General features: G+C 35.0%; 2 protein-coding genes across 5 annotated transcripts in view; one reads left to right on the top strand and one right to left on the bottom strand.

Moving 5' to 3' along the window:
- The window catches only part of snx9b (sorting nexin 9b), a 52,535-nt gene extending 40,960 nt beyond the window's left edge, over window positions 1-11,575 (top strand). For all 4 annotated transcript variants that reach the window (XM_056481480.1, XM_056481479.1, XM_056481478.1 and 1 more), the window contains 4 exons: window positions 5,715-5,804; window positions 9,434-9,548; window positions 10,509-10,600; window positions 10,757-11,575. In XM_056481480.1, the coding sequence (XP_056337455.1) occupies window positions 5,715-5,804; window positions 9,434-9,548; window positions 10,509-10,600; window positions 10,757-10,804 (345 nt within the window). In that variant the 3' untranslated portion in view covers window positions 10,805-11,575. The remainder of the gene's footprint in view (window positions 1-5,714; window positions 5,805-9,433; window positions 9,549-10,508; window positions 10,601-10,756) is intronic.
- Window positions 11,576-15,772: 4,197 nt separating this feature from the next.
- The window catches only part of si:ch211-203k16.3 (fibrinogen-like protein 1), a 23,839-nt gene continuing 13,218 nt past the window's right edge, over window positions 15,773-26,393 (bottom strand). The window contains exons 4-6 of the mRNA XM_056445554.1: window positions 26,236-26,393; window positions 22,241-22,436; window positions 15,773-15,938 (exon numbers count right to left, since the gene is read on the bottom strand). The exon at window positions 26,236-26,393 is cut by the window's right edge and continues 59 nt beyond it. Coding sequence (XP_056301529.1) covers window positions 15,792-15,938; window positions 22,241-22,436; window positions 26,236-26,393 — 501 coding nt within the window. The 3' untranslated portion in view covers window positions 15,773-15,791. The remainder of the gene's footprint in view (window positions 15,939-22,240; window positions 22,437-26,235) is intronic.

The following is a 26,393-nucleotide window of genomic DNA, read 5'->3' as shown; positions in this document are numbered from 1 at the left end:
AGTGATGAACAATTTTTGTCGCTGATTTGGAGCAAGGTTATAATAGTATTAGATTTTTCATTAGTTTTAGCTTTTATTTCGTTTTGACTTTTTGTTTTCAAATTCAGTAACTTTTAATTCGTTTTAGAGGCAGATTTACTAGTTTTTATTAGTTTTTATATTTTGAAATTGCTTAGTTTTAGTTTAGTTTTTATAGTTTTTTTGGTTTATTTATTTATTTATTTATTTTGTAAATTAGGGTGTTAGATTCAAAATCCTATTAGTATTGTATAATAAAACTCAACCAAAGATAGGCTACATTTTTTTTTTTACACAAGAACACTAAAGATAGCAGCCTTAAGTAAAATATGTGTGCAAGGCTGCTTATGAGGTTAAATACACAGCAGTGATGGGAAGTTCAGATCTTTAATGCGAACCAGATTTTTTGTGACAATCTTCCCAAGTTTGGACTTAACATATAAAAAATATGTAGTCAGCAATCATAATTTCAGTCAGTTAAAACATCAGCATAATCTGAAAAGTTTCTTACAATTATGTTTTGCAACACAACTAAAGCATGATTATCTTAATTGAATTGCATTTCGACTTTCTGTTATGAAAAACATGCGTTTCACCAGATCCTCTCATTTAAGCCCTCTGTTTACCTGCTGCAGTTGTTCAAGTTTAGTTCAGTCCCAGCAGGCTGTAATGTACTGTTTGTGTCCGGTTCACTGAGTCACGCATGCGCAGTATTATCGGTTCACCGCTTCTCAAATCTGATCTCTGTGTACTGTTCTAATAACTGAATAGCTCCGTATATATTGGTTTATTTTGAGTTAGAAGGGGGTATCTGGTATCATGTTAAAAAGTAAGTAGCTTGTGGATAAGTGCTTAACATTACTGGAGTTGCAAATCATTTCATTCGATTTGGTGAATTAATTCAACCGGTTCACTTAGAAGATCCGGTAAAAAGAAGGATTCGTTTGCGATCGCAATCACAAATACAGAAATAGAATCTATTATTGGGCATCAGGATTGCAGACTCTGAGGTGCCATATGGGTCAAACACCTGACAGAGTGAAGTAAATAGATTTACTTCTAAAATGCTTGCAGTATGTATTAAATAAATTTACAAAGACGAAATCGAAGGACATTATTGTTATAATTTTAATTAGTTTTAGTTAGTTTTGTATGTACAAAATACAGTTTCAGTTAGTTCTAGTTTATTAAAAAAACTCGAAAATTATTTTTCAATTGTAGTTTTTGTTTTTTCGTTAATTATAATAACCTTGATTTGGAGCACACTAGAATACTAGATACACTAGATCAGGAGTGCACACAGTTTTCAGCATGCGAGCTACTTATAAAAGGACCAAGTCAAATTGATCTACCTAATATAAAATGCAAAACATATACTTATTTATAAACATATTGAGAATTCTGTATTTCTACAATATATATTAATGTACTTTGCATGTATGTATGAGCCCATATTGTGCAATAGCCTACAACTCTACATATTTTCAAACTCTACTCTGATGACTTGCACTGAATGGAATCAGCCAGGGAAGCATAGTCCGGACAGTAGCTGCTGATAGCCAGCCTCAAGCACTACCAAATGATCATCAGTCATAGTGGAATGATATTTGGACTTAACCGCGCCAACTTAGCCACTATAGTTTTGCAGCACTTAGCGAAGTTGGCCCGGTTTTACGCACATGTGTGGTTACCTATGCATCATAAAAGGTCAGATATCAGACTGGCTGTACTGTATGTCAATTAAGTGACAATTTTTAGTGAGGATGGATGATCCTCCTCTTTTTTTTTTTTTTTTTTTTTTTACCCACGCTAGATCACTGGTATATCGCAATCGACATACTGAACACCCCTGTACTAGATTATAGATACACTAAAAACTAACATGCTGATATTAACATCTACGATTTCACAGGGAATTTAATTCAAGTAATTATAGGATGGATAATCATCTAATTTTCAAAAACTTCAGTGGATTAAAGAGGTTTTTTTGTGCTGTTTTTTTTTTTTAAAAAAGCCAAAATATCAAGTGTCATTATATTTAATGTGTAATCCACTGATTTGCAGAAGAGGGTCAACATGACTATTTTCACCTGAGATTTGGAGGCAAATTATAGAAGGGGGAAAAATGACTTCAGAAAGATGGCAGCATAATTATGTTATTTTTACAGGTCTATTAGTAAAATCTGTTGACTTTAGAAGACCATTTCGCATTGTATGGCAATGGTGATGATTCAGAAATGAAGGAAAAACACTTTTTTTTTTACAATACACTCGAGAATATTAAGCATGTCATATTATTATGTCATATTCTTTTAAACTTTTTGAAATCCAGCCAGTGGTAGGAAGAAACTACTGAAACTACTGTAACTAATATTTTTAACTCAAGACATAATGAGATTGTTAACACAGGATGCCAAATCAGAAACACGATACTCACTCATGAACATTTACTCAAAGGAGAAGAACCCCCAAAATGTCAACATTGTAACAGAAACCAATCTGTTAAACATATACTTGTGGAATGCCACATTTTTTTTGTTTTTTTGTTATGTATTATTTACTGCAGTTGTTGTCTTTTTTATTGTTGTATATTTTTGTCTATTATAGAAAAGTGTTATTTTATTTATTTTTTTATAAAATGTTGAAAATTTTATATCAGCCAGAAGCTGATATGGCAATATATGCTTTCTGTTATATTCTTCAAGAAGTTAGTTTTTAAACAATGTTTTTTTTTTTAACAGAATTATAGTAATGGGGATCTTGGTACTACAAAATTTTTAATGTACTCGTATTCAGCTGATACATTTTCAATGTTTCAAAAGGTATCTGTCTGAGTGCCAAATATATTATGAACTGTTAATAACCTGTTCTTCTCAGGTAATTATAATTTAATTCAAAAACCAACATTTAATTTAAAAACCAAAACCAAGACATTTTTATTTTAAATTACACATGAACATTATGTAGAATTTAGATTGAAAAATATTATTTATATATATATATATATATATATATATATATATATATATATATGTGTATATATATATATATATGTGTGCGTGCGTGCGTGCGTGCGTGCGTGCGTGCGTGCGTGCGTGCGTGCGTGTGTGTGTGTGGACACACACACACACACAGTTAAAGTCAGAATTATTAGCACTACTCTGTTTATTTTTTCCTCCAATTTATGTTTAACGGAGATAAGATTTTTTTTCAACACATTTCTAAACATAATAGTTTTAATAACTCATTTCTAATAACTGATTTATTTTCTCTTTGCCATGATGACAGTAAATAATATTTGACTAGATATTCTTCAAGACACTTCTATACAGCTTAAAGTGACATTTAAAGTCTTAATTAGGTTAACTAGGCAGGTTAGGTTAATTAGGCAAGTTATTGTATAACGATGGTTTGTTCTGTAGACTATATATAAATATATAAAAAATATATATAGCTAAAAGGGGCTAATAATTTTGACCTTAAAATGGTTTTTAAAAAATTTAAAACTGCTTTTATTCTAGCCGAAATAAAACAAATAAGACTTTCTCTAGAAGAAAAAGTATTATCTTACATACTGTGAAAATTTTCTTGCTCAATTAAACATCATTTGGGAAATATTTGAAAAAGTAAAGAAATTTAAAGAGGGGCTAATAATTCTGAGTAGAACTGTATATATATATGTGTATGTATGTATGTATGTACTGTATGTGTGTATGTGTGTGTGTGTATGTATATATATATATATGTGTATATATATATATATATATATATATATATATATATATATATATATATATATTTTTTTTTTTTTTTTTTTTTTTTAAATCATTTGTATATAGTTAAACTTGCGATTATCACCTATTCCTTTATTTTAATAATTACAGGTACATTTCCTTGCTCTGTTAAACATTAATTGTGAAATATAGAAAAAAGAAAAAAGCATTCAAAGGGGGGCTAATAATTCTGACTTTAACTGTATATATACAGTGCCAACTTGCCCAGCCGAGATGTGAACCAGTGACCTTCTTGCTGTGAAGCATCAGTGCTAACCACTGAGCCACTGTGCCACCTATATATATAACGGTATGGGCAATATCACACAAGTAGCCACTTGTGGGAGGCGTGCGCGGCCTCGTGCCTTAATGTCCAACCAGTGACAATATACAGCCACATATCACTGCTACGAGTGTGATATTGCGTTTATTCAACAGTTCGATGACATAGTTGTGTATAATTTAAAAAATATCAAACACGTAGAGTCTCAAAATCCTTTTGGATGAGGAACTACTTACATCTGCAGCTGATGTCAGAACAGCAGAAACCATTGCTCATTCACCAACATCACTTTAGAGCTAGTATTTGAATGATTCTCTAGCGTAATGTTTAAAGTGATGACAAAACAGGTCATTTTGTTGACATTTTAAGGTTATAAGGCTGAACGGCATGAAATGGCATCAATCTGCAGAGATTTCAGAGTATTTCTCTGTTGCGATCAGGATATCACAATAATTAACCCCAAAAAAGCCAGAGCACTTCAACATACAAAAGAGAGAAATCAACTTAGAATGTCACTTACCTTATTTATAATGATTTGTTCAGCTGTAGTTTGAAACAAACGCTGAGAAAATGCTATTTTACTTACCTAAGGACCTATTATGCGGTCTCTTCCTCCATCTTGTGGCGGAACGTCAACCGTCCTTTGGTCTGCTCAGACAGTCTGATGGCGGTCGATGCACTGAATCCGATGCTCCGAAATTATTAATATTTTAAAATAGGCACTATCCTTATAAATGAACGTCATAGATGCAATCTAAACAACTACATTCTCGACTAAAAAAGCCTCAAAAGTACATCATGTTGTCCAACAGCAGCAATATTTGTCAAACTGTACAGTGTCCGCTGCTTGTCGCTGTATGTGGGCGGAGTAATATGATGAAGAGGCTGTACTAGTGCTGCCATTTGCTGAATATCGCACGGCTGTCAGCCAATCAGACTCAAGAACCAGACAGAACTGTTGTATAAATATATATAATCTATTTAATTGTTTCATATTGTTCATCTTCTAACAAAACTTCCCTACAAAAATGATTTTCAGATGGATTGGTTTTTTTTTTTTTGACACTAATTTAGCTTCACTAATAATTTTAGAAAATTGTCCCCAGGTATTATTTTTCCACTCGCTCACTACCATTTTGAACTGTCCCCATTAGCTTACAATACATAAAGTCAGCTAATTTTACTAATAGGTCCACCAATTTCTGTAAAAAAAAATAACATAATGATGCCGCCGCCTTCTGAAGTCATTTGTCCTTTCCTGCAATTTCTCTCCAAATTTCAGAGAAAAGCAAATTGTGACCCTACTCTAAAAAACGGTGCATTCTTCTTCCTTTTCTTTACATTTCATTCAAAAGAAAGTGAAGGAGTATTCTAATTATAAACCTTGTTGCTGTTGTAAGAATTGACCAATCAGAGTCCTAGTTGTGTAATGATTAAGCTGAATCTAAAGAATGAATCGTTTAAGTTCTTCCACTGTTCAGGGTTATTTTTATCTGTGATTTAAGAGTGTATTCATGCATGTGTGTTTGTGAGAGTGACGTAAACGTGTGGAGAGTGCCTGAATGAAGTGACCCTGGGTGGCTGTGTTTGTGTGAGTCTGCTTCAGTCACTCAGTTTTGTGTGTCTTTTTTTCTCTCTAGCCAAAGAAAGACCTTCATTTCCTGATGGAAACGAACAATGAGTACAAAGGTCTGCTGGGATGCTTTCCTGACACTATTGGAGTTCACAAGGTAAAATCATTGCTCGCCGTCACCTTTCACTTAAGCGGTTATTATACTTTTTATGGATCATGTAAGGGCAAACGTGGGCCTTTTTTCTTTTGAATGCGTGAGTCTTCTGTTGTCGTTCACTTCCTGTTAATTTAGCTCTGTAAAAACAGTCAGTTCTGCTGCAGTACTGGCATTTGTTTTCTTTTGAAGCTCACAATGCAAATCTGTGGCTTGAAGAAAATCTTTTCAAAGTTTGAGAAAAATAAAAGAAAGAAAAAGCCCCAGATGTAGATCAGGTGGTTTTTCAATCAGGTTGTTTGAGCAGCTGATGGTTGTATTGGTAATATATTATGTCAAAATGTATTCTGCAAATGTTTTTTCATCTACCCTTTTTCATTTTAATAAGCAAACATAAGAACTTTTTGGAAATATAAGTGATTGTTTTTCCATTCACAAAATTATGCGTTTTCATCACTAGTTTCTGATCCGACACTTAAAAATATACATTAAACTAGGGTGATGAAAACATCTGTATGTTTGGACACCACAAATATATACTGTATATATTTTTGGAAACGGTTATGACTTAATAGTTGTGAACTAGAAAATATACTTTGTCTGATCAGCAATTTCTCATTTAATGAGTGAATGTGAAAAAAATATATTTTTAACTTTTAAATAACCTTTTTTATTTTCATCATGGGTTTACTGGACATTTTAGTGATTATAAAACATATTTAAATATTAAAATGATATTTAAAATTACACTTGAAGTCAGTTGAAGTCAGAATTATTAGCCCCCCTGTTTATTTATTTCCCCAATATCTGTTTAACGGAGAGAAGATTTTGTCAACACATTTCTAAAGTCAGGTTTAGCTATTGATCCTGAACAATATTTTCAGCCAATCATCTTTCTTCTGTTTACAATCACTCTCATTGGTTGGGGTTAATGTTTCGCATGCAGTGAGCAGCGAAAATAAATAATGGCATAGTGGCTACCCTAAATAATATCTGTATTTTCAAAATAGCAAAGAGGCAGTCAAGCTTATTTTCATTTGTCTAAAACCACGAGTAAGTCTGATAACGAGGCTGATCAAAAGAGATCTCGAGAAGCTGGAACTGCCTCTCTGGATCTAGATAGCGGGAGGCAGAAGCAATGCAAGTCAAGTCAGACTACAGAACATGATGGAGGAGCTAACTGTGGGCTCTTGAAGATTAGACAGAGTGAGTCATTTAATTACTATTTTTCACTTGGAAGTGAACTGAAATGGCACTTAGAGAGTTAATGTGAGGTCTCTCTCTCTCTCTCAGACAAAAGACATCAAAGTGATGCATACAATAATAAAAGAAAAAGGAAAAAAGAAAAGGAACCCAATGCAGCCTAATGGAATTGTCTGCAGTCACATATCGATACCTGTTCATCGGGTATATGACTCCCCGGTAACCGGACCTATTATAGGATCGCAACGTTATTTGTGGATCATTTGAATCGCGCTACTTGCATTTTCCTCACACAATGAACATTGCATATATTTCTATATTATGTAAAAGTAGTCAAAACAAATGACAACAACACAGTGTTGCTTCTTTTAACAACAGCACAGCGGATAACAGTACATCTAATTATTGTTATTATTATTTATTACTGATTGAATTATTTTCTTATTAATTTTAAATTATTTTTATTTTGAGTTAAAAAATTCAAAATCTTCTGAAATCTCTTTATTTTTATTTTTTAAAACAAGTACGATAAAAAAATTAACAAATTAGAAACAATAATTAATAATATACTTGATTTCTTGTGGAAAACCTGATGCAGTCTCACCAGACTCAGCCTCCAGCGGCCCTCAGGTAAATTGAGTTTAAAACCCCTGGCTTAAAGTGATATTTAGAGGCTTAATTAGGTTAACTAGGCAGGTTAGGGTAATTAGGCAAGTTATTGTATAACGATGGTTTCTTCTGTAGACTATCGAAAATATATAGTTTAAAGAGGATAATAATTTTGACCTTAAAATGGTGTTTAAAAAATTTTAAACTGCTTTTATTCTAGCCGAAATAAAACAAATAAGACTTTCTCCAGAAGAAAAAATAGTATCAGACATACTGTGAAAATTTTCTTGCTTTAAAAAATATTAATATAATATTAAAAAGAAAAGAAATTAAAAGGGAGGCTAATAATTCTGACTGTGTTTATTTATATATATATATATATATATATATATATATATATATATATATATATATATATATATATATATATATATATATATATATATATATATAAATAAATATATATATATATATATATGTGTGTGTGTGTGTGTGTGTGGTATGTATGTACTGTATGTATGTATGTATATATATATATATATATATATATATATATATATATGTATATATATATATATATATATATGTGTATATATTATTTATTTTACAAAAAGTATTATTTGTAATTGTTTTTTTTTTTATTTTTTTTTATAAAATTTCTGAAAAGCAAAAGTGGCTTTTTACAAAGCTTTATTTGCTCATGTATGTTTTAGAAATGTGAATGCATCTCATTCATTTATTCATTCATTTTCCCTCGGCTTAGTCCCTTTATTAATGCGGGGTTGCCACAGTGGAATGAACCGCCAACTTTATTTATTCATTTATTTATTTGGCACGGGCAGTGTTCATTAATAAGCATTGCGGGCAAATGCACCAAAAATTACCAGAAGGCAATTTTTCACCTGTTGACCTGGAGAGATGTTAAAATTGTCACCCTAAAAAAAAAACAATACAAAAATTATACAATCAGTCAAACATAGTTAATGAGCACTAAAATAGACATAGTTAAGTAGATCGTAATAAATGTAAATGTATATGAACAAACTAAACTAAAAACACCAACATTATGTAATAGAGATGAGAGTAGCTAAAACACATTTAAACAACAAATCATTAAGATGCCAGGCACAAGTGCTAACATGATGGGTAGGTTCATGCTAATACGAATGATGACACGTCTGATGTTCTATAAACCAGATTTTTAAAGGTTTTTTTTATTGTAAGTGTTTATTTCTCTGATGCTGCCAGGGACAGAGTTCCACTCCTGTGCACCAAAGGCACTTTTAATGAGTGCGACAGTACAGTCTCCTTGGGCTGTCCCTTGTGTTGCTCTCTGTGTGGTGTTCCTTATACAAACTTATCCAGCATATGTTTTACACAGCAGATGCCCTTCCAGCTGCAACCCAGCACTGGAAAACAACCATGCACACTCATTCACACACATACACTACAAACAATTTAGTTTATTCAATTCGCATGTGTTTGGACTCTTGAGGAAACAGGAGCCCCCGGAGGAAACCCACGCCAATATGGGGGGAACATGCAAACTTCACACAGAAATACCAACTGACCCAGCCGAGGCTTGAACCAGTGATCTTCTTTCTGTGAGGCGACAGTGCTAACCACTGAGCCACCGTGTCGCCTTAATGCAAACTGCTGTTGCACCTAAAAACATTTTGGTAATCCCCTCACCGCAGCATCACACATGGCGGTAGTTGTCATTTTGACCAGTCACTCTCTGTATAAAAGCAGCATGCTAACTCGTATGATGTAGAACTGATCAGAAAACAATAAATTCATGTCCTCTTTCTCTTGCACAGGCTGCTATAGAGAAGGTAAAGGAAGGAGATAAACTGGTGACCGCTGGTAAAATCACCTCCTCAGACAAGACCACCATGGGCAAACGTGCCAGCACCATGTCATACGCTCTACAAGGTATTTTAAAAGTTCTCACACTCACCCCAAAAAGCTTTTATGATAGCTACTGTAAGGTGTAGTGAATGATATGCAGTGTATAATAAACTAATAACAGGTTATATGTGAATAATTCACTGCTGTTTTGTCGTATTTTCAGTCAGTTAAAACTAACAAGTAAAATATAAAATAAAGAGGATAAAATAGTCTTGGAATCTCGAAAATGTATCATTTTTTTTTTATTTATACTAACTTTTTACCCAAATAAATCTTATTTAAATAAGTCAGTTTGCTTCTCAATTAAATCCTACCTTTATTGTAAAATATTTTTCACTGTAAAACAAGTCAGGATGTGTGTTTACACAATCTTGACAATTATAATGACACTAATTCTGAGCTGTTGCCACAACAGTAGAATGCAGGAACCACAACTGTAATTATCAACAAGCTTAATAGACACAAACAGAGTTAAATACAGTGTTCCCACGGCCTGGAAAACACAGAAATATCAGGGAGTTTCTCGAGTGGGATTATCAGACTAGGAAAAGCCTTAGAAATTAATCAGTGGACATTTTTCTGTTTAGGTGTATTTTTCTTTTACTTATTATACTCACAAACACACACACACTGTAAATATTTTAATGTAACTGTACTTTTGAAGGGGCCGATCACACCGAACGCTCTTTTCCGTTTTGAAAACGCGAGGCTCACAGCTCTGCCTTTTTTGTTGACAAGAAAAAAAATAAGTCTGATGCGCTTATGTTGATTGGAAACGACTGAATCAGCTGCGTATTGTGCTCGAGTGTTGCTGTTGATATTGGTATGATAATAATATTGCGATATTCAAGATTTGTGAAGTTATACAGCACTGAATAACTCGCAACAACAATACTTGTTTTAAGGGATGCTTAAAGTGAGTTAGCCTTTAAACACAGAACTGTAAACTGTATAACGAATCTGATCAATCTGTCGTGTCTACAGCCGAAATGAACCACTTCCACAACAATCGCATCTATGACTACAACAGAGTGATGCAGCAGTATCTGGAGGAGCAAGTCAAATTCTACGAGATGGTAATGTTTCTCAGTTATATGTTAAAACACACACACATGTTGAAAATAAGGATGCATCATATTATCGGAAAGCTCAACAAAACACTGAAAACCGTTAACTCTTAATTAAAGCCATATTCACAAATGCACAATCACTTATTGTTTTTGTTTTGGCAGATTGCTGAGAAGCTGCGGCAAGCTCACAGTCAGTTCACGACTATGTAACGTCCGTCCAGAAGCTGCCTCATTTCTCTCTTCCTCTTACATGATTATTCACTCTCTTTCTATTCCTGTTATCTGTGTCATGATGTCAGTGCCATACAAATACCAGGCCAAAGATAAACCAGTGTCCTGTGTGCAGACTGGCCCAGCTCCGGTGTTTTAAAAACAAAAAGCAGCTACAGATTGTCTAAAAAAAGTTAATAAATCTGATTATAAGAGGGCTATAATTATTATAATCATCAAGGTGTTGATTTAGATGATCCGCATCTGTTATTAAGACCCTCTCACTTATGTAGGACTTTTATATAATGATCTAAACATATAGCGGATTGTTTGAACTCATTGGCCAGCAGAGTTTCATTGTGCCTTCTTTTGTATAGAGCCTGCAAAACAACAACATGCTTTTTTATCCCGTGCACTTTACTGTGGCCTTTCAGATGCATCATTCTGTTTGTATTTGGCAACCGCAGTGTCCTTCATCAGAGGGTTTTGCGGATGAAACAGGAGGGCTGGTCCTTTTTCCCCCCAGAAGAGACATTCAGATGTTATTTTTCTCGCTCCCCAAAGCCAGATTACAGACATGCTTCCACCTCAGTGCAATTATCACCAATTTCTTATCCTGTAAAAGTGAATTATACGTATAGATGCATGTTTTCCAGTTGTTCGTATATATATATTTTTTATGTAAAGCAGTGTTTGCAAGTTTTTTGCACACAGAATGACAAATACGATTGAGATTATGATTTAATAAATACTGATTTGTATACCATGCAATGCTTTTGTTGTTCTCTGAATGAAATTGTTTGAAATTGTATGCATTTTATAGTTTAAATGTATAATTTGTAGATGGTATTTTAGGAAATGAGCAAATATATTTTATTTTTCTAGAAACAGGATTTATATTTGAAGAATTCGATTAAAACATAAGATTAGTTATAATCAGAGTCGTGGAAAGTTATTTTAGAAAGTAATGCATTGCAAAATTGAGTTACTCCCCCCAAAAAACTTGCTAGTTGCGTTACTTTTCATGGTAAGTAATGTGTTACGTTACATTTGCATTATTTTTTCCTGACCAGTCTGAGGCTTAATCTCTTTCAGAACTTGCAAGTTTTTTCATCAACAGGACTACTGCTAGTGAAGACATCTGTCAGTGTGAGTGTAACAACTATTCATTTTTGGGGCGGGGGGGACATGGATGTTTTTATACTCTATAGACTTACACAATTATTATTATTATTTTTTTTTTTTATCAATACATAAAGTTTAAATTTTTATATCTGAAGTAAACATCAGTGTGTTGTGATGTGAAACTGTGTGCTTTCACACCTGGACTTTTGTTCCGGAACCTGAGACGTTTCCCTAGTTAGCGTGGTTCGTTTGGCATATGTGAATCCAGCAGTCGCGCTTGGATTCGTGCCAAATCAACCGGTCCGAGATCGCCTGAATGAGGTGGTCTTGGCTTGATTGAAACGAACTCTGGAGCGGATCAATTGTAGCGAGAAAGCGATACAATCCAAGCCAGCCTCTGTGTATTATGAATATGTAACCCATAATAATAACCACAGCCAGTGTGTATTATTGATATGTAATAGGCAAATAGAGCTATAAGAGAGAATTATGAGTAGGGCGGGATGTCATTATTCCTACCGGTAAATATGTGTTTCTTGTCGAATACGAAAGTGTAAGCATGCTGAACTATTAACGAGAGCAACCCGAAAATAAATGAAAGACATTTAGCAAATGATCATTTTCAGACCAGGCATCATCAGACGGTCTGTACCAGATGTTGAATTGGACATTCTGGGTTGACGCATTCATATTTATTAAATAACGAAGAATCACCTAAATATAATAACTGCCAGACTGCTCTTACCATCAAACATATTTTGTTGGAATGTAGAAGTTTAATTTCCATCAGGCCAAATTGTTATAAGCAGAGTACTTTGATGGACATTTTTAAAAGGGTACCACCAGGAAGAGTTTTACATTATCAAAAATAGAACTGAAAATTCATATTTAACTTTGAATACATTTATTTGTGAATTCTATCTGTATATTTTATATATTTGTCTTAGTAACTTTTCTAGTATAATATGAATTTGTTTTTATCATGTAATTGTTTAATGTATATCCATTTGGCCAGGAAATAGCCATAAGTTGCTGATGTGGCAATAAATATGTAATAAATAAATAAACTATTAACGAGAGCTGTTTATCCGTTAGGAAAATTGACCGAACTGCAGTCTTGGTTTATCTGGTATTTCTCTCTATAATGTAAAGCCTAAAATGCAAAAGTCAACTGCTCTGTATGAGAAAGTTTTACCTCTGATTTATGTATGATGTCTGTGAGTGTCACCATTCAAAATTAAAGCACAGTTCTTCGCTTATAATGTCTTATTGCTCAGCGTCATAAGTTCAAATAAGGACGCATGACGGCTGAGCGGGACTCTGCAAAATAAACCATGAAACTCTGACCAATGTGAGGAGAGTTAACTCACAGGTGACTTGTTTTAGCTCTTTTGGTCCGTTTAGAAATGTTGCTGTGTGAAAGTGAACCGCACCAAGAACAAAGAGCAACGTTGTAACAACTTTAATCCCTGTTTCAGAACAAAACAATTGATCTACAAGTGTGAAAGCGCCCCAAGACTCCCTACTCTGGTGTAAATGGAGGGAAAAATAAATGTACATTTTCTCCCACTAAAGTCTAAAACTTTTATGTTTCTTCTGCTGAACACAAAAGAAGATATTTTGAAGAATGCTAAAAAACCCTACTTTTTCATAGTAGGAAAAACAAATACTATGGAAGTCAATGGTTACAGGTTTCCAACATTTTTCTAAATATCATCTTTTGTGTTCAACAGAAGACAGAAACTCAAACATGTTTGGAACTGATTAGGGGTGAGTAAATGACAGATTTTACAGATTTGGGTGAACGATCCCTTTAAGACTTTAAATCATGGACGGATGAACAAAAACAAAAATTGAGAATTCTCAGAGCTCAGATCAGTATCTTGTGTGTTGTTCGTAAGTGATTTGTTACTCACAGTAGTCACATTTTGTGTTGTAGTATTTAGTAGAAAAAAAAATTAGATACTTGTATAATTTTTTATATCTTCTAACTTGTCTTAAAGGGACAAGCTTCACCAATTGATAAAAGTGAAGGAAAAAATATATACAAGTCATTTAATTCGGTTTATGATTATATTACATATTAGGAAAACTAAACAATAACTGTCTCTTTCATTTCATTTCTAAACATCTGAATCACACAAAATCTGCAGAAACTCACGTCTGGTCTGAGCCCCTCTCCCAGACTATCATCGGCCTATAGCAGTCGATTGATTGGCTCCTGTACTCGAAGGCGGGCTTTATTCGCCATATTGATCGTTACACTTTTTCCCATTCAAAACAAAACGATTGACATGTCTTTTGTTTTCTATAGTCTTTGAGTTTGTTCTTTGTCACTGTCGCCACTAGCTTGCTTAGTTTAAGACTTGTGGAGCTGCGCATCGATGGATTTGCTCTTCAGTGTTTGGACTTTCAGCAGTGAAAATTAAACCACAATGAACTGAACTAAACTGAACTGACAAAGTTTTAATTTACTAGAACTTCTATGCTAAGCTGCTTTGACACAATCTACTTTGTAAAATCTCTATAGAAATAAACATGTATTGAACATAAAAAATCCACTTCAGCAAAGCTTGTTTCCTGTTTATTTCAGTCAATTTTGGCATTTCATTGACAAGTGTTTTATAACAACTATTATTTTTCCTTTTCATATACTGTAGCGTACATCATGAACGTACAGGCATATTTAACATGGAAAACAGTGTGTTGCGCTACAGTGTTTTGGCTTTAGTCTTTGGCTTTTTGTGGTCCTTTTTACCCTAAATACTGTGCCTCATTTTCATTTACCCCAAATGCTCTCCTTTCTTTTAAACACCTTTAAAGTATGGATGATCATTTTGGGGATTCTACACAATCATGTAATGTTTAAAAATAAATGTTTATATTCAGTCATTAAGTTTTATTTATTTTTTGTATTTATTTAGCAAGAGTGCTAAACAAAACCAAAATGAAGCCTAGAAACATGTACCAAAAGATTTTGGTTTCAAATAAACGCTGTTCTTATGAACTTTTTATTTAATATAATCCTGGAAAAAAAACATTATATATACACACACATTACACATCACAATGTTCATTTCTCAACATTGATAACGAGCACCAAATATATTACACGGTAATATTTCACATTCACAGTATTACTTCATTTACTATTGACTTAAGCATTCATTCATTAATTTTCCTTCGGTTTAGTCTCTCATTTATCAGGGGTCACCACAGCGGAATGAACCACCAACTATTCCAGCATATATTTTACGCTGGAAAAGTTCATGTCTTTCAACTGTGGGGGAGCACCCAGAAGAAAACCCACGCTAAGAACATGCCACCTCCACACTGAAATGCCAGCTGGCACCCTAACCAGCGAACCTTCTTGCTGTGAGGTGACAGTGCTAACCACTGAGCCACCATGTAGCCCATGGTAAGCATATGAGACCTATTTAAAATATATATATATTCCCACATTTTTGAACTCTAGTGTATACTTGATTAAATGCACACATGCCTTTAATATATTAATAATGCAATCAGTGCAATAATCCCATATAAAGGAACACGTGCTGTTACTATTGAGCTTTTTTTGGAAGCCTTTTACCCTACAGGAACTGAACCTACTTCAAATATACGTTATAAAACCAAAGCCATGGGTATAGAAAATATAGGCATGTAATGAATGGCAAACATCATTTTTTAACTATCTGAGCAGCATATTTGGTTAAAAACCTTTCAAAACACCTGCTTGAACTCATTCAAACCTTACAATGAAAACTTTCTTTTGAAGAAGAGTCAATCCAGAACAATCTCTGCCCTCCTTCTGGAACTGTGATTGGCTGGCTGGTGTTCAGGCCTGAGCTCACTGGCTGATTCATGGTGACAGATGCTGACGGAAGCTTTTGGGTCGGATCATCATGCTGACTCTCCTCAGAGAGTAATAATCCGAGTCCTTCCAGGTGAACCACACGACCCCGTCTGGCCCCAGGGAGTTCTTCCCCTTCAGAGAGTAGCGGCCGCCCTGATCAACAGAACAGAACATCACTGAGACAGAAACACTCTTCACTTTTTACATTACACACAGATAATGACTTGCATTTAGCAGATGCTTTTGTTCTGAGGAGGCATTACACACAAAAAGTTCTAATTATACAAAGAAACTGTTTGTGCTCAGAGAATTAATTGCTAGAGTTAGAGTGTTTTTATTTATTGATTTATTTATTTTTGAGAAAAGTGTTTTTACAGGTGGTTTGTCAAGCCCACTCACCTGTGTGAGGCACTTCTCATTAATAATTTTTTTTAATAGAGATGTGGAGTGATTGTAAGAAAGTGTCTGGTGCAAAACTAGTGTGCAAGTGTTGGTTAAAGTGTCAGAGAGATGAAAGAGTGTGTTTTCTACAGGTGGTTTGTCAAGCCCACTCACCTGTGCGAGGCACACTGATATTGAATATGTTTTGATAATGACATGATTGCACATTTTATTGTGAGATGAAAAAGAGCCAGCTGATGTCCTGAGATTGTATTAAAGAACAACATATATCTGTTCATGTAACAAGACATTTGTAAGTAGGAACAAATCATTACTTTTTATACAAACAAAACCTCAAGCAAACACTTTTTATTTGGCAAATAATGTATAAGATATATCGCTTTTGTATTTTTTCAATAACAATTTGTGGGGAAAAATACATAAATTGCACTAATTTACTTAAATATGTTTTAGGAACAAAATTCTTTTAAGGTTAACATTTTTATCAATAAAATTTTCACAAAATATGTGTCAAAATAAGATTTGTCATCAAAAATCATTCCATTTGCTGAAACAGAGAAATTTGTGGCCAAATTAACCTTGTGCACTGTTCAAATTGACTAGCCTTTGTTATGTTCGAGATGAAAACATTCACTGAATTAAACTGCTGTAAAAATGCATCTGATAAATATTTTTTTTAAAATTTGTTTTGCATTAATCTGTTAATCAGCCTCAGTCTTGATCAAAAATTACAGCATTTTAACTGTGTTGTTAATTGCCAAGTTCATAAATGATCTCACTGATTTGGTACAAAAAAAAAACACACACACAAAATGACTTATTTTCAGTATAAAAAGTAATTGTGGACTGGATTGTTTCCCTTTTATCACAGTCTTGGACATGTGAACGGTTAGTAACAACACTGGCTTTGATGCATTGTTAGTTTTTCATTTTTTCTCCCTCATTTACTGTTGGTGGCTGTTTTTGACTTCCATTATAAGCACATTTGATGGTGCATAAATACACAGTCTTTGTTTTTATTTACTCCATGTAGTTCTGAGATGCATATTTAGATTTTCTCAGACACATCAAGGTAAGTGCGCAAAGGTCCCTCTCACACTCTCAGACACATACATTTTAATTTGCTGTTATACTTCATATAAAACACAGAAACTAAGCTTGTTTCGCACAGGCTAAATGGTTAATGGTGCCAACTGATGATCAACAGTATAAATTACAAATTGTACCTCTTCCCAACAGGGAAACCCCCAACAATCAAACATGCATGATAATATGGTTTGATGCTTTTGCAATCAAGAAAATGTGGTTATAATGGAAGTCAATGGGGCCAAAACAGCCACAAACAGTAAATTAGGAAGAAGAAAAGGAAAATGAATCAAAAACAACACATCAAAGGCAATGCTGTTTCACATTTTGCACTGTCGTTGTATTTGCACTGTCTGGAGCCAGCACCTAAGCTCTTCACTCATCACAGCATATGTGCTGCTGATGATGTGACAATAAAAGGGATTTGATTTGATGTCCAAGACTGTGATAAAAGATTTTTAAAAAATCCAGCCCACAATTACTTTTTATATTGAAAATAAGTCATTTTGTGGGGTTTTTCACCAAATCAGTGACATCATTTATGAATTTGGTAATTAAAGAGTTCAAATCCTGTATTTTTTCTAAACAATTTAGTAGTTTTGATCAGGACTGAGGCTGATTAGACTTTTTGCTCTGAATGAATGGCTATTAACATGGTGTGAAGAACAGAAATTGCTCTTTGCCAATAACTGGAATCTTTTCTGGGAGCGTCCTAGGCTTTTCCGCGCTGATGGGCTGCACCCCAGTCGAGCTGGAGCTGAACTCCTGTCGGACAACATCACCAGAATACTTCGCTCTATCTGACTAGTAAGTAAAAATTCACAAAACTCACAATTTAGCCACACAGACTCCTATTCGTCCCACATAAATTACAGTAATGCATACCTAACTAACCACATAGAGACTGTGTCTGTTCCTCGTATTATTAGATCAAGAAACAAACGTACTGTGTGCTCCAAAAATAATCTATTAAGAATTAAACCAGAAAAAACACTAAAAAGTGAAAATACAAATTTCATGAAGCTTGGTCTCCTAAACATCAGGTCACTAGCACCTAAAGCACTTATCATAAATGAAATAATAACAGATAACAATCTTAATGCACTCTGTCTTACTGAAACCTGGCTGAAACAAAATGATTATATTAGTTTAAATGAGGCAACTCCTCCAGGATTCTTATATAAACATGAGGCTCGTCAAACTGGTCGTGGTGGTGGAGTCGCGTCAATCTTTAGTGATATTCTTAATGTTAATCAGAGAAACGGACTTATGTTTAGCTCCTTTGAAGTACTAGCGCTTAATGTTGTCCTTCCAAACACTATGCAAAAACCTATGTTATCTCTCGCTCTAATCACCATATATAGACCTCCAGGACCCTATGTCAATTTTCTAAAAGAGTTTTCTGATTTTATCTCTGACTTACTAGTTAAAACTGATAAAATACTAATTGTAGGAGACTTTAACATCCACATAGATGACGCTAACGACACGTTAGGGCTCGCGTTTACGGACTTGCTGGTCTCACTAGGAATAAAGCAAAATGTTATTGGTCCAACTCATCGCCTAAAGCATACACTAGATCTAATTCTGTCTTATGGAATTGAGGTCACTGATGTAGACATTATACCACAAAGTGATGATATTACAGACCACTACCTCTTACTATATAAGCTGTGTTTACCTGAAATTAGCAGATCCGCTCCGATATATCGTCCTAGTAGAACTATTGTTCCATCCACTAAAGATGAATTTATAAATAACTTACCTGATCTTTCTCTACTTCGAAATGCACCCGCAAACGCAAATGACCTTGATGTAGTAACCAGCAGTATGGATGCCATCTTTAGTAGCACTTTAAATACTGTGGCACCCATCAAACTAAAAAAGGCTAGAGAGAATAAAACTACACCGTGGTATAATAGTCATACCCGCGCTCTCAAAACAGCAACCCGTGCCCTGGAACGTAAATGGAAAAAAACTAATCTAGAAGTCTTTAGAATTGCATACAAAGACAGTATGTCCAGCTATAGGAGGGCTCTAAAATCTGGCAGGGCTGAGCACCTCCGCAAACTGATAGAAAATAATCAAAACAATCCTAGATTATTATTTAACACCATCGCTAAATTAACAAATAATCGGTCATCTTTGGAACAAAACGTTCCACCGCAAATTAGTAGTGATGACTTCATGAATTTTTTCAGTGATAAAATAGAAGGCTTTAGACAGAAAATAGGAGATATTAAACTTTCTGCACCGCCTTATACTTCAGATCCAGTAAACACGCCTCTGAATCTAAATAACCTACAGTGCTTTAAAATCATAGAACAGGAAGAGCTAGACAAAATTATAAATAGCTCTAAATCAGCTACGTGTATATTGGACCCAATTCCAACAAAGTTACTGAAAGAATTGCTACCTGTTATAGGAGAACCTCTTCTTAACATTATCAACTCTTCTTTATCTTTAGGCCATGTTCCAAATCCCTACAAGTTAGCTGTTATTAAGCCTATTATTAAGAAACCACAACTGGACCCCAGCAACTTAGCTAATTATAGGCCTATTTCAAACCTTCCATTTATATCTAAAATACTAGAAAAAGTTGTTTCTGCTCAATTATGCTCCTTTCTGCAGACCAACAATGTTTTTGAAGTGTTTCAGTCAGGTTTCAGAGCTCATCACAGTACAGAAACTGCATTAGTGAAAATAACCAACGATTTACTCTTAGCTGCTGACCAAGGGTGCATCTCGCTATTAGTTCTACTCGATCTTAGTGCGGCATTTGACACCATTGACCATGGTATCCTTATTAATCGCTTAAAGTCTACAGGTGTCCAAGGACAGGCCCTACAATGGTTTAAGTCATACTTATCTGACCGTTACCAGTTTGTAAATATAAATGGACAGCCTTCACAAATCAGCCCAGTAAAATACGGGGTGCCTCAAGGATCAGTTTTAGGCCCTTTACTGTTTACAATATACATGCTACCCCTGGGAGACATTATTAGAAGACATGGGATCAGCTTTCACTGCTATGCAGATGATACTCAATTATATATTTCAACTAAACCTGACGAGACGTCTAATCTGTCCAAGCTAACTGAGTGTATTAAAGATGTTAAAGACTGGATGACCAACAATTATCTTCTCTTAAACTCAGACAAAACAGAATTATTACTTATTGGGCCTAAATCCTGTACACAGCAGATCTCACAACTCGATCTACAATTAGAGGGATACAAAGTTAGCGTTAGTTCTACTATAAAAGATCTGGGTGTCATATTAGACAGCAATTTAACTTTTAAAAATCATATTTCCCATGTCACAAAAACTGCTTTCTTTCATCTGAGAAATATAGCTAAGTTACGAAGTATGCTATCCATCTCAGATGCAGAAAAGCTAGTCCATGCTTTTATGACTTCTAGGCTGGACTACTGTAATGCTCTGTTTGCTGGCTGCCCAGCATCGTCTATTAACAAACTTCAATTAGTACAAAATGCAGCTGCCAGAGTTCTAACCAGGTCTAGAAAATTTGATCACATCACCCCAATTTTATCCTCCTTACACTGGCTGCCTGTTAAGTTTCGTATTGAATTTAAAATATTGCTTCTTACATATAAAGCTCTAAATAATCTAGCTCCTGCTTATCTAACCAATCTTCTGTCTCGCTACAATCCAACTCGCTCTTTAAGATCTCAAAACTCAGGACTTCTGGTAGTACCTAGAATAGCAAAGTCGAGTAAAGGAGGTCGAGCCTTCTCATTTATAGCTCCTAAACTCTGGAATAGCCTTCCTGATAACGTCCGAGGCTCAGACACACTCTCCCAATTCAAAACTAGATTAAAGACCTATCTGTTCAGTAAAGCATACACTTAGTGCACCACTTAGGGGGCTTCCACACAGGTTATGCATCTTGCTGATATACACTGTGAACATCAGCTACGCTAATTATTTTCTTTATTCTCCATTTCCATCTGGGGATACTCTTCCCGAGGCCCTCAGACTATGCAGAGTCACTGATTCGATCCAAGACCAACGACGAGATGATCCCAAGGTTTCCATATCCTGGACCTGGCCGAATCCTGAACAACTACTGCGATGGTCATGGAAGAGTGGAGAACATGAGACTGTTTCCTATGACGCTCCAGAGACAGACGAGTCTTCGCTGAGGCCAGCTTCCAGCCTCCGCCACTGAGACTGCAGCTCTGCACAAGACGTTTGGCCAGCGGAGAAATTAAAATGGTCGTGCCCAACTGAGCCTGGTTTCTCTCAAGGTTTTTTTTCTTCACTTCCGCCTTTAGTGAAGTTTTTTTTCCCTCTCCGCTGTCGCCACTGGCTTGCATGGTTCAGGATCTGTAGAGCTGCGCATCGTTGGATTTGCTCTTCAATATTTGGACTCTCAGTAGTGATTATTAAACCACACTGAACTGAGCTAAACTGAACTGAACTTAAACACTACAAACTTAACTACACTGTTCCTATTTACTGTGACCTTTTATGTGAAGCTGCTTTGACACAATCTACATTGTATAAGCGCTATACAAATAAAGGTGAATTGAATTGAATTGAATTAACAGATTTATGCAAAAAAAAAAAAAAATATATATATATATATATTTATCTGATGCATTTTCACAGTTTTCATCCCGAACATAACAAAAGGGAAGAACATTTGCCCAGAGTGTATCGTTGAGTTTTAAAAAAACAAAGCATTTTCTCAAAATATGTGTCAAAATAAGATTTGTCACCCAAAATCATTCAGCTAGCTGAAACAGAAAAAGTTATGGCCAAATTAAGACTCAAAATCACCCCAGAATGGATGAAAACAAGGGTTAAACAACAATTAAAAAAAACAACAGCACACAAGGGTTAAAGAGAAACTTGTGGTTAAAAGCCTTGATTAAGTTCATCATAATAGGGTGCATTGGCTATTATACATGTACAGTAAGAGCCAGCAGATCTGATCCCACCTTGTAGTAGATGCCGTTGAGGTTGGTGTAGAAGCACTGGTTGTACCACCAGCCGGCGTGGGAGATCTCGGCACAGATGTTGCCTGTGTCGGGTGTGCTGAAGCCCTGTTTGTCATGATACCAGCTGAAGGAGTCCTCCACCGTCCCGCTGAAGCCCGACACATGCAGACGGTACTGAGTGTTCTCGTCCTCCACACTAAAACACATTACCAGAAATCTCATAACCAAGACACCCTAATAATACTCATAATCAGGGCTGCATGATATTGGAAAAATTTGATGTTGCGATATTTTATTTGTGATAAAATATTGTGATATATATACAGTTTCACAAGATAGTTTAAATAGCACAGTTCTGTAGGGAGTCTAACAGTATTCAGGTACAGAAAATCAATAATCACAATGCAAAAAAGCTCGTTTTATTTTTGTTTCAGTCCAAATATCATAAAATTCTTATACTAAATTAAAAATATCGATTTGTTTTCAACTTCAGAAGAAATAAGTCAAAATGAAGCATTTTTTCCTTAAAACAAGCAAAATGATCTGCCAGTGGGAGAAGTTAAATAATCTCGGTTTTGCTTTGAAATGTGGATATTAAGACTAGAAACAACACAAAAATTTGAAGAAAGTTAAGTTATGTTAAGTTTTTTGTTGCATAAATCGCATAAATTCCATATAAATACAAAATTAAATGCCATTCTGCGGAATGGTGTCTCAGTGGTTAGCACTGTTGTCTCACAGCAAGAAGGTTGCTGGTTCGAGTCCCGGCTGGGTAAGTTGTCATTTCTGTGTGGAGTTTGCATGTTCTCCCTGTGTTGGCGTGGGTTTCCTCCAGGTGCTTCGGTTTACTCCATAGTCCAAAGACATGCGGTACAGGTGAATTGAATAAGCTAAATTGGCTGTAGTGTATGAGTGTGATTGAGTCTGTATAGATGTTTCCCAGTACTGGGTTCCATCTGGAAGGGCATCCGCTGTGTAAAACATGCTGAATAAGTTGGCGGTTGAAATGTAAATGAAATGAAATGTAATTCTGTAGCACCTGGTCAACTATAATTTAGACTCAGCAGTGCATATCTAGTGATTTGACTATTGTGGACGTGCACATTGTGATATCGATGCTGAAACGATATATTGTGCAGCCCTACTCATAATAACACAAGAGATCTCTGACAGCATGCATTGTGCCAAAAAAAAGCAGACTTAGTGCATGATGGTTTTTCTGAATTAAACTGATAGTTTAAGCAAAAAAAAAATGACAATTCTGTCTGGTTCCAAATCAATTTCAACTATCCATTTAAAGAAGTACCCATTGCATTGTGTTTCAAAGCAAAGCAAAACTTTTTTCAGATGCTCAACCCATAATTTAGTGTGCTGTTTAAATGACCTTCCAGCCGTAACCCAGCACTGGGAAACACCCATACACCCTCACATTCACACACACACTACGACCAATTTAGTTAATTCACTTCACCTATAGCACATGTATTTGGACTGTGGAGGAAACCCACGCCAACACAGAGAGAACCAGGGAAACGGAGGCCTTGTGAATGGTTTGTGAGCACAATTAAGTGCGGACAGCATGACATATCATCTGATAATTGCAAGAAATAATCCCAAAAGACAACTGACTGTGTAAAGAAACATTAAAAAGCACAAAAATATGATGTATATGCTGAGTTCAGTGGCTAATCAGCAGGAATCAGGTGAAGTGATGGCGACCAGTGAGACCTAGCTGTCACTTAAGTGGACACTCCCTTAATTATGCAGACTTAATATCAGGTCATATAAAGGAAACCGATGAGTTATAAAAAAAATTCACCCCCTGACGGATGTCATGAACCAAAATCGTTCTTTGTATCAGGCAGTAAACACCTTTTTTTCTGCTGTAAAGTTGGCCATTTTAAAAGTCAATAGAGTTAAAGTGGGGTGAGTAGAAATTTGCTCTTAATGGAGCTAGGACTAGCATGACACTGTGGCGCAGTAGGTAGTCCTGTCGCCTCAGCAAGAAGGTCGCTGGTTCAAGCCTCGGCTGGGTCAGTTGGCGTTTCTGTGTGGAGTTTGCATGTTCTCTTTGCATTCGCGTGGGTTTCCTCCAGGTGCTCAGGTTTCCCCTACAGTCCAAAGACATGTGGTACAGGTGAATTGGGTAGGCTAAATTGTCCGTAGTGTATGTGTGTGAATGAGTGTGTATGGATGTTTCCCAGAGATGGGTTGCAGCTGGAAGGGCATCCGCTGCGTAAAACATTTGCTGGATAAGTTGGCTGTTCATTTCACTGTGGAGACCCCAGATTAATAAAGGGACTAAGCAGAAAAAAAAGAATTAATGAAAGGAGCCAGGACTAGTGAAACTTCGATAAACTGCAGTTTCAGTTACTTCCATATTTGCTCACGAGGGAAAGCGAGAGGTTGCCGCTTGCTTATGACATTTTAAATGTGATGATGACATTGTTCGTTATGACAACTTGACCTAAACAAATACATCACAACCTGTTTTTGTATTTGTCATGACAACTTGAAATTATCAAGACAACACAACTTGCCATAAATATGTCATGAATTTTTTAACAGCATAATTTATCATTATATATATATTTATATATATATATATATTTTTTTTTGTTTTGTTTTTTCCCCCCTCAACTACACTGGTATAACCTGAATTTGTCATTAAAATATCATTAAATAGTAATGACACTCTTAAAACGTGATCAGAAAATATTCATGACATAATTATAATGGCCTCATGTCAATCATGTTTATGACAGATTTATTTACGACAGTCATGTTTATGACAGTTGTCATGACCAAGTTGTGATGAATTTGCTTATGTCAAGTTGTCATAATGTCATCTTTGCATTTAAAATGACATAACAGAGCAAATGACACCTAATAACAGTTGTAATAAGCATGCATAAAATCTTATTCACATTCCTCACGTGTCTTGTGATGATTATAAAGGTTTCATAAAAGTCTTATGAACACCCCTTCAAGTAAAGTGTTACCAATTTCTGTCATCTTTTGATGAACTTTTACAATATTGGGCAACACATCAAAATAACTGCACACTATGAATAATTCATTAAGCATTAGCAAATAGTTAATACATTATTTGTTGTGCATTAACTCTAAATTAATAGATGTTAATAAACTGTTTATAAAAACAGCTACAATTTCTGTAACAATTGATTGTTTTCATACTTTAACACAATCATAAAGCACATTATACATGTGCTTATAAGTAGGGCCAGATGGAATCTGCGGACGTTTTTTGCTATTTCTGCGGAGAATTTTGGTAAAAATCTGTGGATTTCTGCGGAATTATTTTGGGAGTATCATAACTAAAACCTTAATATATAAAATAAAAAACAATATCTTTTTAAATTTAATGTTTAAAATGGAAATCCAATTAAATTCACTTCACTTGGTAAACAAAGCAAGGCTCTCATATAATAAATCTACTAAAAGACAGAAAATATTACTGTACAAACTGCATTGTACATAAACCAGATGAACATTTTCATATTAGTCAATAATATCACTGTAATTAATTTAAAAACTGAATAAATATAGATTTACACACATTTACTGAAGTAATTAAACGTATTAATAATGGGTTAAAGATCTGCGGAAATCTGCGGAAAATCTGCCGAAATTGTGCGCACGCAGATTCCATGCGGGCCTACTTATAAGTCAAGAAGACAGCATGTGTAGCTGTATTTATTAACTGCTTACTAACATCTATTAATGTAAAGAGTTAATGCTTAAACAATGAGTTAACTATTTGCTAATGCTTAAATAATTATTCATAGTGTGTAGCTATTATAAAGTGTTACCAAATTTTGTGATCAACACTTTCAACGGAGGGACAGAAATCAGATGAACCCATGTCTTCTGATTAATTCGGAAGGACATGAATGTGAGTAAATGATGACGGAATTCTCACAAATCCTGCAGGATCACACTGTGAACAGTAGTGTGAGAGTCCTGAGCCTCACCTGAAACTCTGATAGAGAGCGTGTTTGTGTTTGTTGCTCCAGTCCTCCAGGTCGATGCGCAGCATGTAATCTCCTTGACTGGTCAGATCGTGGATGTGCTCATTTCCCAGCCAGTATTCGGTGTGCAGGTCTCCAAATCCCTCTTTATACTCCTTCCA

This window comes from Danio aesculapii, chromosome 20, assembly GCF_903798145.1.
Source record: "Danio aesculapii chromosome 20, fDanAes4.1, whole genome shotgun sequence".
Taxonomy (NCBI): domain Eukaryota; kingdom Metazoa; phylum Chordata; class Actinopteri; order Cypriniformes; family Danionidae; genus Danio; species Danio aesculapii.
The sequence above is the reverse complement of the archived record's forward strand: the minus strand, read 5'-3'. Positions and strand labels throughout refer to the sequence as shown.